General features: G+C 33.0%; 2 protein-coding genes across 2 annotated transcripts; both read left to right on the top strand.

Moving 5' to 3' along the window:
- Window positions 1-483: 483 nt before the first annotated feature.
- LOC123198295 (UDP-glycosyltransferase 83A1-like) lies at window positions 484-2,271 on the top strand. The gene is made up of 2 exons (XM_044612983.1): window positions 484-967; window positions 1,388-2,271. Exons 1-2 carry the CDS (start codon window positions 490-492, stop codon window positions 2,269-2,271), a joined length of 1,362 nt encoding a protein of 453 aa, XP_044468918.1. The 5' UTR covers window positions 484-489.
- A 5,688-nt stretch (window positions 2,272-7,959) lies between these two features.
- LOC123198294 (UDP-glycosyltransferase 83A1-like) lies at window positions 7,960-10,148 on the top strand. The gene is made up of 2 exons (XM_044612982.1): window positions 7,960-8,437; window positions 9,253-10,148. Exons 1-2 carry the CDS (start codon window positions 7,960-7,962, stop codon window positions 10,134-10,136), a joined length of 1,362 nt encoding a protein of 453 aa, XP_044468917.1. The 3' UTR covers window positions 10,137-10,148.
- Window positions 10,149-13,131: the final 2,983 nt, after the last annotated feature.

Below are 13,131 nucleotides of genomic sequence, written 5' to 3'. Positions count from 1 at the left end.
GCTTCAAATCAATTGTACAATTTCTGCCATACGGCCTGCTCCAACTTCGATTAAATAATTCTGCCCATTCTCCTTTTACTTATAATACTCTTTTCTTCTCTGGCTTTTACGTAACTTAACCCCATTGGTAGCATTAAAATATAATTTTGTGATGTGCTTCTGACTATTTCCAAGCATGATCGAGTATACCTGAACATCAGTTGAGACTTCTTTCTTTTACCCCCTCTTTTACAATATTTAATTGTCATTTCTTCTTGATTTTAAACTTGGATTGTCACAGGTGATATATAGATGATAATTTTATCTAATGTGAGAAGATGCACTTGATGACGATTGTATTAAAGCAAAGCAATTAGGAAAACCTCGAGATTGATGGAGATGTTCCAGATGACTGGACGCCATGGGAAAATGAGTCCTGCGAACACTTCCCCTATCCTTATAAAATAAAGCAAAGTTTGTTCATAGGAACATACAAAACTGAAAACTAAAATGAGTCCTCCACATATTCTGGCGATTCCATTTCCAGCACAAGGCCATGTAATTCCTTTGCTGGAGCTTTCACTATGCTTAGTTAATCATGGCTTCAGAGTTACATTTGTCAACACACATCATACTCACAACCGGCTCATCAACGCTTTACAGGAAAATTCTTTAGGGAATGGAATCCATCTGGTTTCGGTTCCAGATGGAATGGAACCTGATGATGATAGAAATGATATAGGGAAGTTATGTGAAGTAATGCCTAAGGTGATGCCTGGTAAGCTGGAAGAGATTATAGATGATATAAATAGAATAGAAGAAGAAAAGCTTGTTTGTGTGATTGCTGATGGGAATATTGGATTTGTTCTCGAAGTTGCAGAGAAGATGAAAGTTAAGAAGGCTGCCTTTTGGCCTGCATCAGCCGCTACTCTTGCCTCCGTTTACAGTATTCCGAAGATGATTGAGGATGGAATCATTGAAACTGATGGTAAAACACTCTCACTCGTTCTTATTTTTTTGTCTATCTTGGCTTATACAATCCGAGTGTGAGTAGGGATCCCCTCAGTTTGAGATTGAATTGAGTTAGTTCGATTAGAGTGAATTCCTGAAAAGTCATTAACAGATTTTTCCTTTCTTTTTTGAACTTTTCGTATTCTATTCAATTCTTCTTCTTCTTCTTTATCTTGGACCCTTTTTCTTCGTTCCTGACGGTTTTCTGAAAGCTTATCCAATGAATTCATTGTTGATCAAGTGAGTGATACTCAATCTCAAGCTAACCATATTAGATTTAAGTCAGAATTCGAATTTACCTTTATTCAAGCTTAGATGGATTCAAATCCATGCCCGTTGAGATGTTTGTTTCATTTATAAACCATCTCTTTAATTATTGTGTGCAAATTGTTTCCAGGAACACCAATCAAGAAACAAATGATTCAACTTGCACACAATGTTCCAGAAATCGACAGCACAAACTTTGTTTGGTACAGTATTGGAGGCGTCTTAGCTCAGAAGACAATTTTTGACTACATATGCAAGAACACAGAAGTTGTGAAAGCGGCAGATACCCTTATCGGCAACTCAACCTATAACTTTGAACCTGTAGCATTCAACTTGGTTCCAAATATGCTTCCAATAGGACCTCTTTTGGCAAGCAACCGACAAGGGAACTCAACAGGATACTTCTGGCAGGAAGACTTAGCTTGCTTGAAATGGCTTGATCAACAGCAACCTAACTCAGTCATTTATGTTGCATTTGGCAGCTTCACAGTTTTAGACAAGATCCAATTCCAAGAGCTGGCGATGGGGCTTGAACTCGCAAACAAGCCGTTCTTATGGGTTGTGAGGCCAGACATTACTGATGACGCCAATGAAGCCTTCCCAGAAGGGTTTCAAGAAAGGGTAGCTAACCAAGGGAAAATGGTGGGTTGGGCACCTCAACAGAAGGTTCTGAGTCACCCTTCCATTGCCTGCTTCTTTAGCCATTGTGGTTGGAATTCCACCATGGAAGGTTTAAGTAATGGGCTTCCTTTCTTGTGCTGGCCATACTTTGCTGACCAGTTCATTAATGAGAGCTACATTTGTGATATTTGGAAGGTGGGACTGAGGTTTAAAAGAGATGAAAGTGGTATCATAACACGAGAAGAAATTAAAAGTAAGATAGATCAAGTGGTTGGCGATGAAAAATTTAAAGCAAGAGCTTTGGCACTCAAGGAAACTGCCATAGAAACTGTTAAAGAAGGAGGTCAATCGAACAAATGTTTCCACAATTTCATTGAATGGATCAAGGCATAGGAACTTGCCACAAGACAAGTGATATATCATTTGTATGTCTAATTATATACTCAAAATTCATTGAATTACTTTAAATTGATATCTTGCCATCTTGAAAATAAGGTATGTATTTAATTATTTAATCTGGAATTGTTATTATATTTTATTTTATTTAACAAACAATATTATATTTACACACTTTTGAATATACTATTAAATACATATTTTTTGTCATCTTCTGCATTTTGTAAATTTGAAAATAAGGTATGCATTTAATTATTTAATATGTAATTACTAATATATTATAATTTATTCAACAAACAATGCTACATATACACATTTTTTAGTACACAATTAATATAATGATGTGTCATTTTATGATTAGATGATTTGAAATAAGGATAAAGTAACACTCAATCACATGATAACACATCATCTATTTACTTAAACATATGATAAAATAAGAATAATTTAATACATAACTCAATTATGTATTTAAAAGTGTGTCCACATAACATTATTCAATGTCATCACCAAGGACAAACATTGAGGTTTGCTTACCATCGTTTAAGAAGACATGCATATCCATTATCGAATAGCCAAGATACTGTCAAAATATTATTCACTTTAGACACATAATCTATCATAGTTTTACCTTTAGATTTTCCAATCCAAAACACAATTTAACCATTTAAGGTACTCACATGTTATTTAACTAGTTTTATCTTAGTATTTCCAACTTATATAGGATGTACTAATATTTTTCTTGTGTTTTACCGATGTAAAATTTATTTAGAAATGTCAATATATATATGAATTTTTTTAAACCCCATTAGATCAAGTGACCATCTTGAGCCCCTTTGGATCCATCACTTCTATAGAATATTATTTTTTCCTTAACCTGGAATGATAACTTTAAAATATAATATTTTTCATGTGATTTTGATTATTAAACTATAAGTATACCCAACATCATTATAGGCATGGCAAAGGGGTTGGGCAACCCTGAAGCATGACCTAAGTCCCTTTTTTTGGCTTGACCTGAGCTGGTATGACATGATATTGTAGTGGGTTGTGTCAAGACCATTGGTTGTCTGGGTTATGGTGCAAACCTGGACTTTAAATCCATAGGCCGACCTGGCACGACATTGTATTAACAAAGTTCTATGAGTGTAGAATGACTTCTGCAATGTTTGGCCAAGCCAATAGTTGTTGGCCTGGTCAACTTTATTTTTTTATTTTTTTTCTTCAAATTTGTTCTATATAAACCCCCTCCCCCTCCTAAAATTCATACACTAATTCTCGTAATATCTCATTCTTCTCAATCCCACATTCTCTCATCAATCTCTCATTATCAAACTCTCTGAATTTGCAATCAATATTTCTCTATGTATAAAATTTAGTTCTTGTTTTTGTTACAATTTTGTCAACCAATCATTATTTTTTATTCATCAAAATATTACAAATGGATCTAGACTCAAATGAATTTAATCAGTTTGAATACTATAACATTGATTATATTATTGACTATGCATGTGGAATAAGAGCACCAACACGTGAAAGTGGGGCAACCACAAGCTTGACAGTGAAAAAAAAAAGAAGCAAAAATATATAGTGTACAATCACTTCGATAAAATTGAGGAAACAATCAAAGAATAATTCATTCGATGGACAATGTACAAAGATTATAGTTCATGTTTGACATGTGTCCGTTTGAGTGGCACCAGTCAACTCTGTTGGCATATTAAGAAATATTATAAAAAAAAAATTCTACATAAGATGAGAAGACAACAACAAATTGCATTTACCATATCACAATCTGTTGCTTGTGTTAGTATAGTAGGAGGTTCGAGTGGTTCCATACGCGTTAGAGAAATATCAAATTTCAACTATGATCAAACTAAAATGCAAGACTACATGGTTAGGTATGTAATAACTTCTTACCAACCTTTTTCTTACATGAAGATGAAATTTTAGAATGTATAATATAGAACAATGTTTAACCCGCATTTAAAAGAAATCTTAAGACTACCCTTAGGGTAGACATCATTAGAAATTATGAATTAATAAAATTAAAAATTACAAGAGAACTTAGTAATTTTAATGATGTTATTTCAATTACTTTTGACTTATGAACCACAACAAATCAAAACATATGATACTTAAGTGCAATTACTCAGTACATTGATTCTAGTCAGCAATTGTGCAAAAAGATAATTACATTTAGGTTATTAAAATATCTACATTTATGAATATAAAATTAATAGCTTTATTTTTACAATTACTTTTAATAACACAAAAAAATAATGATTGAGTAATTGAATTAATATTAAATAAGATATTTGTTCTATTTAGTGAAAAATTATTTCATATTAAATATATATGTCATATTATTAATTTAATAAGTGAAGATGGTTTAAGTTTAACTAAAGATCATATATCAATAATTAAACATGTTATCACTTACATTTTATTATCCCCATACAGATTCAAATAAATCATGAATTTTGTAAGTCATTGAGGTTAAGATGAAAAAAGTTAAAAACATATGTTAAAATTAGTTTGAATTCAATATACCTTATGTTTAAAACATATAAAAGACAAACCAATATTCAACTGTATACTATCCAATTAGATGTTCAATTTTATATAATAATTAGAATTTAGTAATATTTTTAAAGAATATATGTATCATAATACCTTTCAAGATATGTCTATACAAATGGAATAGATATTTAAAAAATATTGGAATCAAGTTCCTTTACATTATATCATTGTCACTATTTTAGATCTTAGGATAAAATTATTAGGAGTGAAAAATTGCTTATATATTATTAATGAAAATTTATGACTTTCCAACGGTAATAGAATAGACAATATTAAAAAAAATTTATTAGAAATGTATACTATTTAAAAAAAATAAATATGAAAGAAGGATGCAAACTTCTAAACCCAAGGTAAGTTCAGGTAGAAGAAAATCATATATATGGTCACTCTTACGTAAAAATAATATTTTGTGGGTCAGAGTTCAAATTTTAGTGAGGCTTATAATTATATTGATATTGATCATCCTACAAAAATTATAAAACAATATGATAACAATAACAAATTAGACGTTTTAGTATGGTGGAAAGTAAATCAAGAAAGTTTTCTTGTGATTTATGCCATGACACGAGATCTACTAACCATTTTTAGTGCCTACCATAACATCGGAATATGTTTTTAGTACAGGTAGATTCATATTGGGTTATAGACATGGTCTAGGGAATCATTTGTATGAAAAATTAAGTGAAAATTGACTTCAAATTACATAATCGGGTCACAAAAAATATATTTGTAAAATTTAAGAATCTGGATGTTGAAGACGAATAGATGATATATAGACATACTTATATTTGTAATTATACATCATGTAAATAAATTGATTTGTAATATATTAAAATATTTTTCATCATATAATTATAATATTCTTTCGTTATAAATAAAAGATTATCAAAAAATTATTTAAAGTATTATCACTGGTTTTAATAATTGGAAAATGACTTTCATTTACTTTTATATAATAAAAAAATTAAATATTTTTATGGCCAAATGACTATTTCCCACCCAAGGTATGCTGCGATCCCAAGTTTCTCCCCTTTAACTTTGATAATCTCAAACACTCATCCATGAGCAGTTAAAATTAATGGTAGTAAGAGTAAAATCGTCATTTTTTCTATAATATTAAAAATAAACTAAAATATGATCTCTTTTTACCCCCCTAAACTTTAAAAACTAAAAGTTTCCCCTAGCCTAAATTTTAAAAAGTGGTAATTTCACCCTAGGGCTTCGTTTTGAAATCTTCGACTCCATTGTCGACGACCTCTCCCTCCCGAAGCATCCTCTCCCTCCAGCGATCTTTCTCCTCCCATTTGGACACTCGATCGGCGTCGGAGGAGTGATGGAAGACGAAGCTCTTCATCCTCCAAGATGAACCGTCTTCGTCTGGCCTCTAACACCGATCGAGCGTCCAAATGAGAGGAGAGAGACCGTCGGAGGGAGAAGATGTTTTGGGAGAGAGAGATCATCAGCAATGGAGTAGGAGATGATGTCGAAGATTTTAAAACGAAACCTTAGAGTGAAACTGTCATTTTTTAAAACTTAGGTGGGGGAAAACTTTTAGTTTTTAAAGTTTATGGGGGCAAAAAGAGATAAAATTTCAAAGGATTAGGGTTCCATTAATTTTAATTATTTATGGGTGAATATTTGAGATTATCAAAATTAAATAAGAGAAACTTAAGAATGCAATATACCATGAGTGGGAAATAGTCCCTTGGCCTAGTTTTATCTATATAGTAGGTTAGCCCACATCGGGTCTATGAGCTTGGCATGGCACAACCCTATACATATAGGGTCGTGCCATAGGCCTTCAAAATTATGTAATCCTACCTGGCACGGAAAAACCTATGACTGTACAAATCTTGACTCAATGCAGTTTACAACATAGTAGACTGTACCGAAGTTGGCCCGGCACAGCCGACTGCTGTCTCTACATCATTGGAGACTTCTCTATTTTCCTCCCTCTTTTGCGGTATTTAATTGTCATTTCCTGTTAGTTTCTACTTGGATTGTTCACAGTGGTAATTTTATAAAATGTGAGGAGATGTAATTGACGATTATATTAAAGTAGAGCGATTAGAAAAAACCTCGAGATTGATGGAGATGTTCCAGGTGACTAAAGTGACTGCATGCCTCGAAAATCGGCATCTCTATCTCTAATAATGTCATTTAATTGAAGGTTACGTTGAGTTTATGAAATCCAAAGGCCAAACGACTATTTCCCACCCAAGGTTTGATGTTTTCTCAAAAGTTTCCCCTTTAACTATAGAAACACCAAACACCCATCTATGATCGGTTAGATTTAATCAAACTCTAACGGTGATAGGGGTAAAATCATCATTTTTACTATAATATTAAAAATAAACTAAAATAGAATCTAATTTTGTCCCCCTAAACTTTAAAAACTAAAATTTTTCCCCAGCCTAAGTTTTAAAAAATAGCAGTTTCACCCTAGGGTTTGGTTTTGAAATCTCCAACAACCGTTCCGGCTCCATTGCCGACGGCCTCTCCCTCCCGAAGTAGTCTCTCCTTCCGGGAAGACAATCGTCTTCCCAGATGAAGACGACGGCTTCGTCTTCGTCTTCGTCTGGGGAGACGAAGAACTTCGTCTTCCCCGACGAAGTTCTTCGTCTCCCAAGGCGTTTCTAACCCCGATCGAGCCTCCAAATGAGAGGAAAGCATTCGCCAGAAGGAGAGGCTGCTTCGGGAGGGAGAAGCCGTCAGCAATGGAGCCGGAATGGTCATTGGAGATTTCAAAACCAAACCCTAGGGTGAAACCGCCATTTTTTAAAACTTAGGCTGAGAGAAAAATTTTAGTTTTTAAAGTTTAAGGGGGCAAAAAGAGATAAAATTTTTAGGCGTTATGGTTTGGTTAAATCTAACCGACCATGGGTGGGTATTTAGTGTTTCCATAGTTAAAGGGGGTACTTTTGAGAAAACATCAAACCTTGGGTGGGAAATAGTCATTTGGCCAAATCCAAAAGACAGGCAATAAGCGACAAGCAAATACTGAACTGGAGGCCACGGGAAAATGAGTCCCAGGAACACTTCCCTTACCATTATAAAAAAAAGCAAAGTTTGTTCATAGGAACATACAAAATACAAAACTAAATGAGTCCTCCACATATTCTGGCGATTCCTTTTCCGGCACAAGGCCATGTAATTCCTTTGCTGGAGCTTTCCCTATGCTTAGTTAATCATGGCTTCAGAGTCACATTCGTCAACACAGATCATACTCACAAACGGGTCATCAACGCTTTACAGGAAAATTCTTTGGGGGATGGAATCCATCTGGTGTCGGTTCCTGATGGAATGGAACCTGATGATGACAGAAATGATTTAGAGAGGTTATGTGCAGTAATGCCTCAGGTGATGCCTGGTAAGCTGGAAGAGCTCATAGAAGATATAAACAGAATAGAAGAAGAAAAGCTTGTTTGCGTGATTGCTGATGGGAGTACTGGATTTGCTCTCGAAGTTGCGGAGAAGATGAAAATTAAGAAGGCTGCCTTTTGGCCCGCATCAGCCGCTACTCTTGCCTCCTTTTACAGTATTCCGAAGTTGATTGAGGATGGAATCATGGACACTGATGGTAACACACTCTCACTCGTTTGGATTATTTTGTCTATCTCTTTCAGAAAAGATTATTCTTTCGTATCATTACTATTACTATTACTATTACTATATGTCGGTGTTTGTTGAGCCTAAGCCTGTGATGAAATGTCTTCTCTTACCGTCCAAATAAGGGTTGGGCGCAATCTAAGCCGGTTTAGTTCTAACTGAATAATATGGATCTAAGCAAGGATAGCTCTGGCTCAAGATTAAGTTAAGCTAGTTCAACCTGATCGAATTATCAAAAAAAATGTTAGTAGATTTATCTTGTTAAACAACTTTTGATATTCTTTAATGATTTTTTTTTCCTTTTTTATCACTAACGACCCTTTTTCTTCTCCCACAACTTTTCAAAAGTTTATTTGACAAACTCATCACTGATCAAGCAAGTCAAACTCATCTAGAGCTGACCATTTTAAATTTAAATCAAGCCTAAGCTAGTCCTTGTTTGGACTAGGATCAATTCAAATCTATTGTTTGCATCCTAAGAGCATTATGTAGGATTTGAACCCACATTGAGAAGTATGTGTTATATATCCTACCTTGAAAAGTATGCATATTTGATGTAGAGTTTATATAGTTTTGAGTTTTCTAATCTCAATAACTTTTGAGGTGTAGTGAGATGATTGTCCAATAACTCCTTTGCTAGCCTTTGGGCAAAAATTGGGAAAATTGAAAAGAGAACTAAGAAGAAAGAGATTTGATCACTTAAATAAATCTAATTAGGATTCAAATCTCTAAAATTAAGAAATCATAACATCCACACCCCTAACTGATATGTTTGATTGTTTCTAGGAACACCAGTCAAGAAACAAATGATTCAACTTGCACACAATATACCTGAAATCGACAGCACAAACTTTATTTGGTACAATGTCGGGGGCGGCTTAGCCCAGAAAACACTTTTTGACTTCATATGCAAGAACACAGAAGCTGTGAAAGTAGCAGATACCCTTATCGGCAATTCAACCTATGATTTTGAACCTGAAGCATTAAGCTTGGTTCCAAATATGCTTCCAATAGGACCTCTTTTGGCGAGTAGCCGACAAGGGAATTCAACAGGATACTTCTGGCAAGAAGACTTGGCTTGCTTGAATTGGCTTGATCAACAGCAGCCTAGCTCAGTCATTTATGTTGCATTTGGCAGCTTCACCGTTTTAGACAAGATCCAATTCCAAGAGCTGGCGTTGGGGCTTGAACTCGCAAACAAGCCGTTCTTATGGGTTGTGAGGCCAGACATTACTGATGACGCCAATGAAGCCTTCCCAGAAGGGTTTCAAGAAAGGGTAGCTAACCAAGGGAAAATGGTGGGTTGGGCACCGCAACAGAAGGTTCTGAGTCACCCTTCCATTGCCTGCTTCTTTAGCCATTGTGGTTGGAATTCCACCATGGAAGGTTTAAGTAATGGGCTTCCTTTCTTGTGCTGGCCATACTTTGCTGACCAGTTCATTAATGAGAGCTACATTTGTGATATTTGGAAGGTGGGACTGAGGTTTAAAAGAGATGAAAGTGGTATCATAACACGAGAAGAAATTAAAAGTAAGATAGATCAAGTGGTTGGCGATGAAAAATTTAAAGCAAGAGCTTTGGCACTCAAGGAAACTGCCATAGAAACTGTTAAAGAAGGAGGTCAATCGAACAAATGTTTCAACAATTTCATTGAATGGATCAAGGCATAGGAACTTGCCACAAGACAAGGGTTATATCATTTGAATGTCTAATTATATACTTAAAAGTATATCCAAATAGTTTTATTATAAAATAAAACCTTAGCCATTACAACTTTATTTCTTTATTGAATTACTTTAAATTGATATCTTGTCATTTTCAACATTTTGTGAATTTGAAAATAAGGTATGTTTTTAATTATTTAATCTGGAATTATTATTATATTTTATTTTATTTTATTTAACAAACAATATTGTATTTACACACTTTTGAATATACAATTAAGTACATAATTTTTGTCATCTTCTACATTTTGTAAATTTGAAGATAAGGTATGCATTTAATTATTTAATATGTAATTACTAATATATTATAATTTATTCAACAAGCAATGTTATATATACATATTTTTAAGTACACAATTGATATAATGATGTGCTATTTTATGATTAGATGAACCGCGACATGGTTCACCTAGTTTAAAACAATTAAATGACTTTACTACTTCTAAAACTCTACCACGATTGGCATGGCACCGAGTCCCGACCAAATCAGCCAATCCAAGTTTCAAAACCATGGTGAAAGGTCACACCTCATCTCTAGCTATTACTTTAGTGTCTTATGATACAAATGTTTAAGAAAATGTCATGTTGTCGTGAAAATATTTACAAATCCCCAAATGCCTCAATCTACATAAATTCAGCCAATTCAAAACTCATTAACATTTTGACCCGGTAACACCATTAATGATACTACATAATATATTTGGGTTTGAATATATTAATTTTAATTATATTGGGCCTAGCATAGAAATGATAACCTTTACCCTGGACTTGCTTCATTTGTCCCAAAAATATATAACTATGAAAATAATAATTATATTCAATATCTAGCATTAGAAATATAGTATTATTTAAATTGCCATGTTTTTTTTTTTCAAATAAAATAAAACCTCAGTCATTGCCCTGATTAGTAAACATTTGCGTTTTCTATTACCGTATTTTTTCTTTGATAAATAATAAAATAACATCATATTATAAAATACAAGATAACGTCATTTTATATAAAATAACATCATTTTAGGGTATAGAGAAAAAAATGATATAAAATTTTAGTTTTTTTATTATTAGTTAAATAATGATTTTATCTTTAAAACTAACAAATTTAACCATTCATGATCAGGTATATGAGATTTTGCAAAATAAAAACTTGGAAAGAATAAACTTTAGGTGGGAATAAGTGTTTTAGCCTATTTTGAATATACAATTGAGTATTTAGTTTTTGTTATCTTCTACATTTTGTGAATTTGAAAATAAAGTATATATTTGATCCGTAATTACTAATATATTTTATTTTATTCAAGAGTCAATGTTATATGTTACACATTTAATGTGATAATATGTCACTGTCTAATTAGATCATTCTTAAATAAAAATAAAATATCACTCAATCATATGATGACACATTATCTATATATTCAAATATTATTTATATATTCAAAAATATATCTATATAATATTGTTATTATCAGAATATTATTCACTTTAAACATATAATTTATTATAATTTTTTTTTAAATTTTACAATTAAAAACATAGTTTAACAACTTAAAAAACTCTTATATATTATTTAATTATTTTAATCTTTAACATTTATAATCAATATAAAATTCACATATAAAGTCAATATCTCAATCTTATTTTACCGATATAAAATTTGCAGAGAAATGTCACTCCACATGGCGATTCAAGATTTTTTGCTTTAGAAAAAATATCTAAACCTAATCATTAATGCAAAACAGTCTGTAGCCACATATTGAAATATCGTATCGAAGACAAACATAATTCTCTTCACACATCCTCTTCACACCAATTGTGACAAGAAGCATTAATTGTGAACCAAGATTCAAATCTTCGTGTCAATGTCAACACAGGATATTATAAATTTATAATCTACCCTTGAAAGTTTACAGTACCTGAACATCATTGGAGACTTCTCTCTTTTATCCCTCTTTAACAGTATTTAATTGTCATTTCTTGTTGGTTTCTGCCTGGATTGTCACAATAAAGATAATTTTGTTATAAAAATAATAAAGTAATTGACTTGCCAAATAAAATTATTAAGCCAAAGCACGGCAGAAGGAATAAAGAAACAAGAAGAAGCGGAAAGAAAGAAAGAATTGTATATATGTTATTTATAGGAGAATTGCCGCCCCTCCAACCAATAAAAATAGTTTCTTTCAAGCTAAGTTTTTAAAGCCATTAATGCATTCCCATTGCCTTTTAGCCAAAGTCAACAATATGGGGTGGAAAAATCCACCATCTGCAACACTCCTTTTTGGATTTCCACCACTTACAGATAATTATATTAACTTTGTTAAGAAAAAACTCAGTAGGATAAAAACCAAAGCAAAGGAACATGATTATTAAATGTTCTGTAAGTTGGCGTTGGACGTGCTTAAACTGCCTCATTAAAAACCTTACTAGAAAAACTCAGTGGGACAAAACCTAATGAAGGAAAAAAGAGTACAGTGCACATTTTGTCCAATATTTGATAAACTTCAAAATTTTGTTTGATGAATACTCCCCCTGATGAACGCTCCCCCTCTTTGTAGTAGGATTAACTTGGTTGCTTGTTGAGCTACTGCATACCGATGTTATACACTAACTTTTCAAATGTTGATGTCGGTAGTGTCTTAGTGAACAAATCTGCAAGATTCTCACTGGATCTGATTTGCATGACATCAATCTTTTTACTCTGTTGGAGCTTGACATCAATCTTTTTACTTTGTTGGAGCTCATGAGTGTAAAAGAACTTTGGTGAGATATGTTTGGTTCTGTCTCATTTGATGTACCCACCTCTAATTTGGGTTATACATGTTGCATTGTCTTCATATATTATGGAAGGAGTGTCTGTTGTAGAAGGAAGACTGCATGCATTCTGAATATGATGGATGACAGACCGTAACCATATACATTCTCGGTTGGCTTCATGGAGAGCTAAAAT

This window comes from Mangifera indica, chromosome 15 (genome assembly GCF_011075055.1).
Source record: "Mangifera indica cultivar Alphonso chromosome 15, CATAS_Mindica_2.1, whole genome shotgun sequence".
NCBI lineage: Eukaryota > Viridiplantae > Streptophyta > Magnoliopsida > Sapindales > Anacardiaceae > Mangifera > Mangifera indica.
This window is presented reverse-complemented; position numbering and strand designations above follow the sequence as displayed.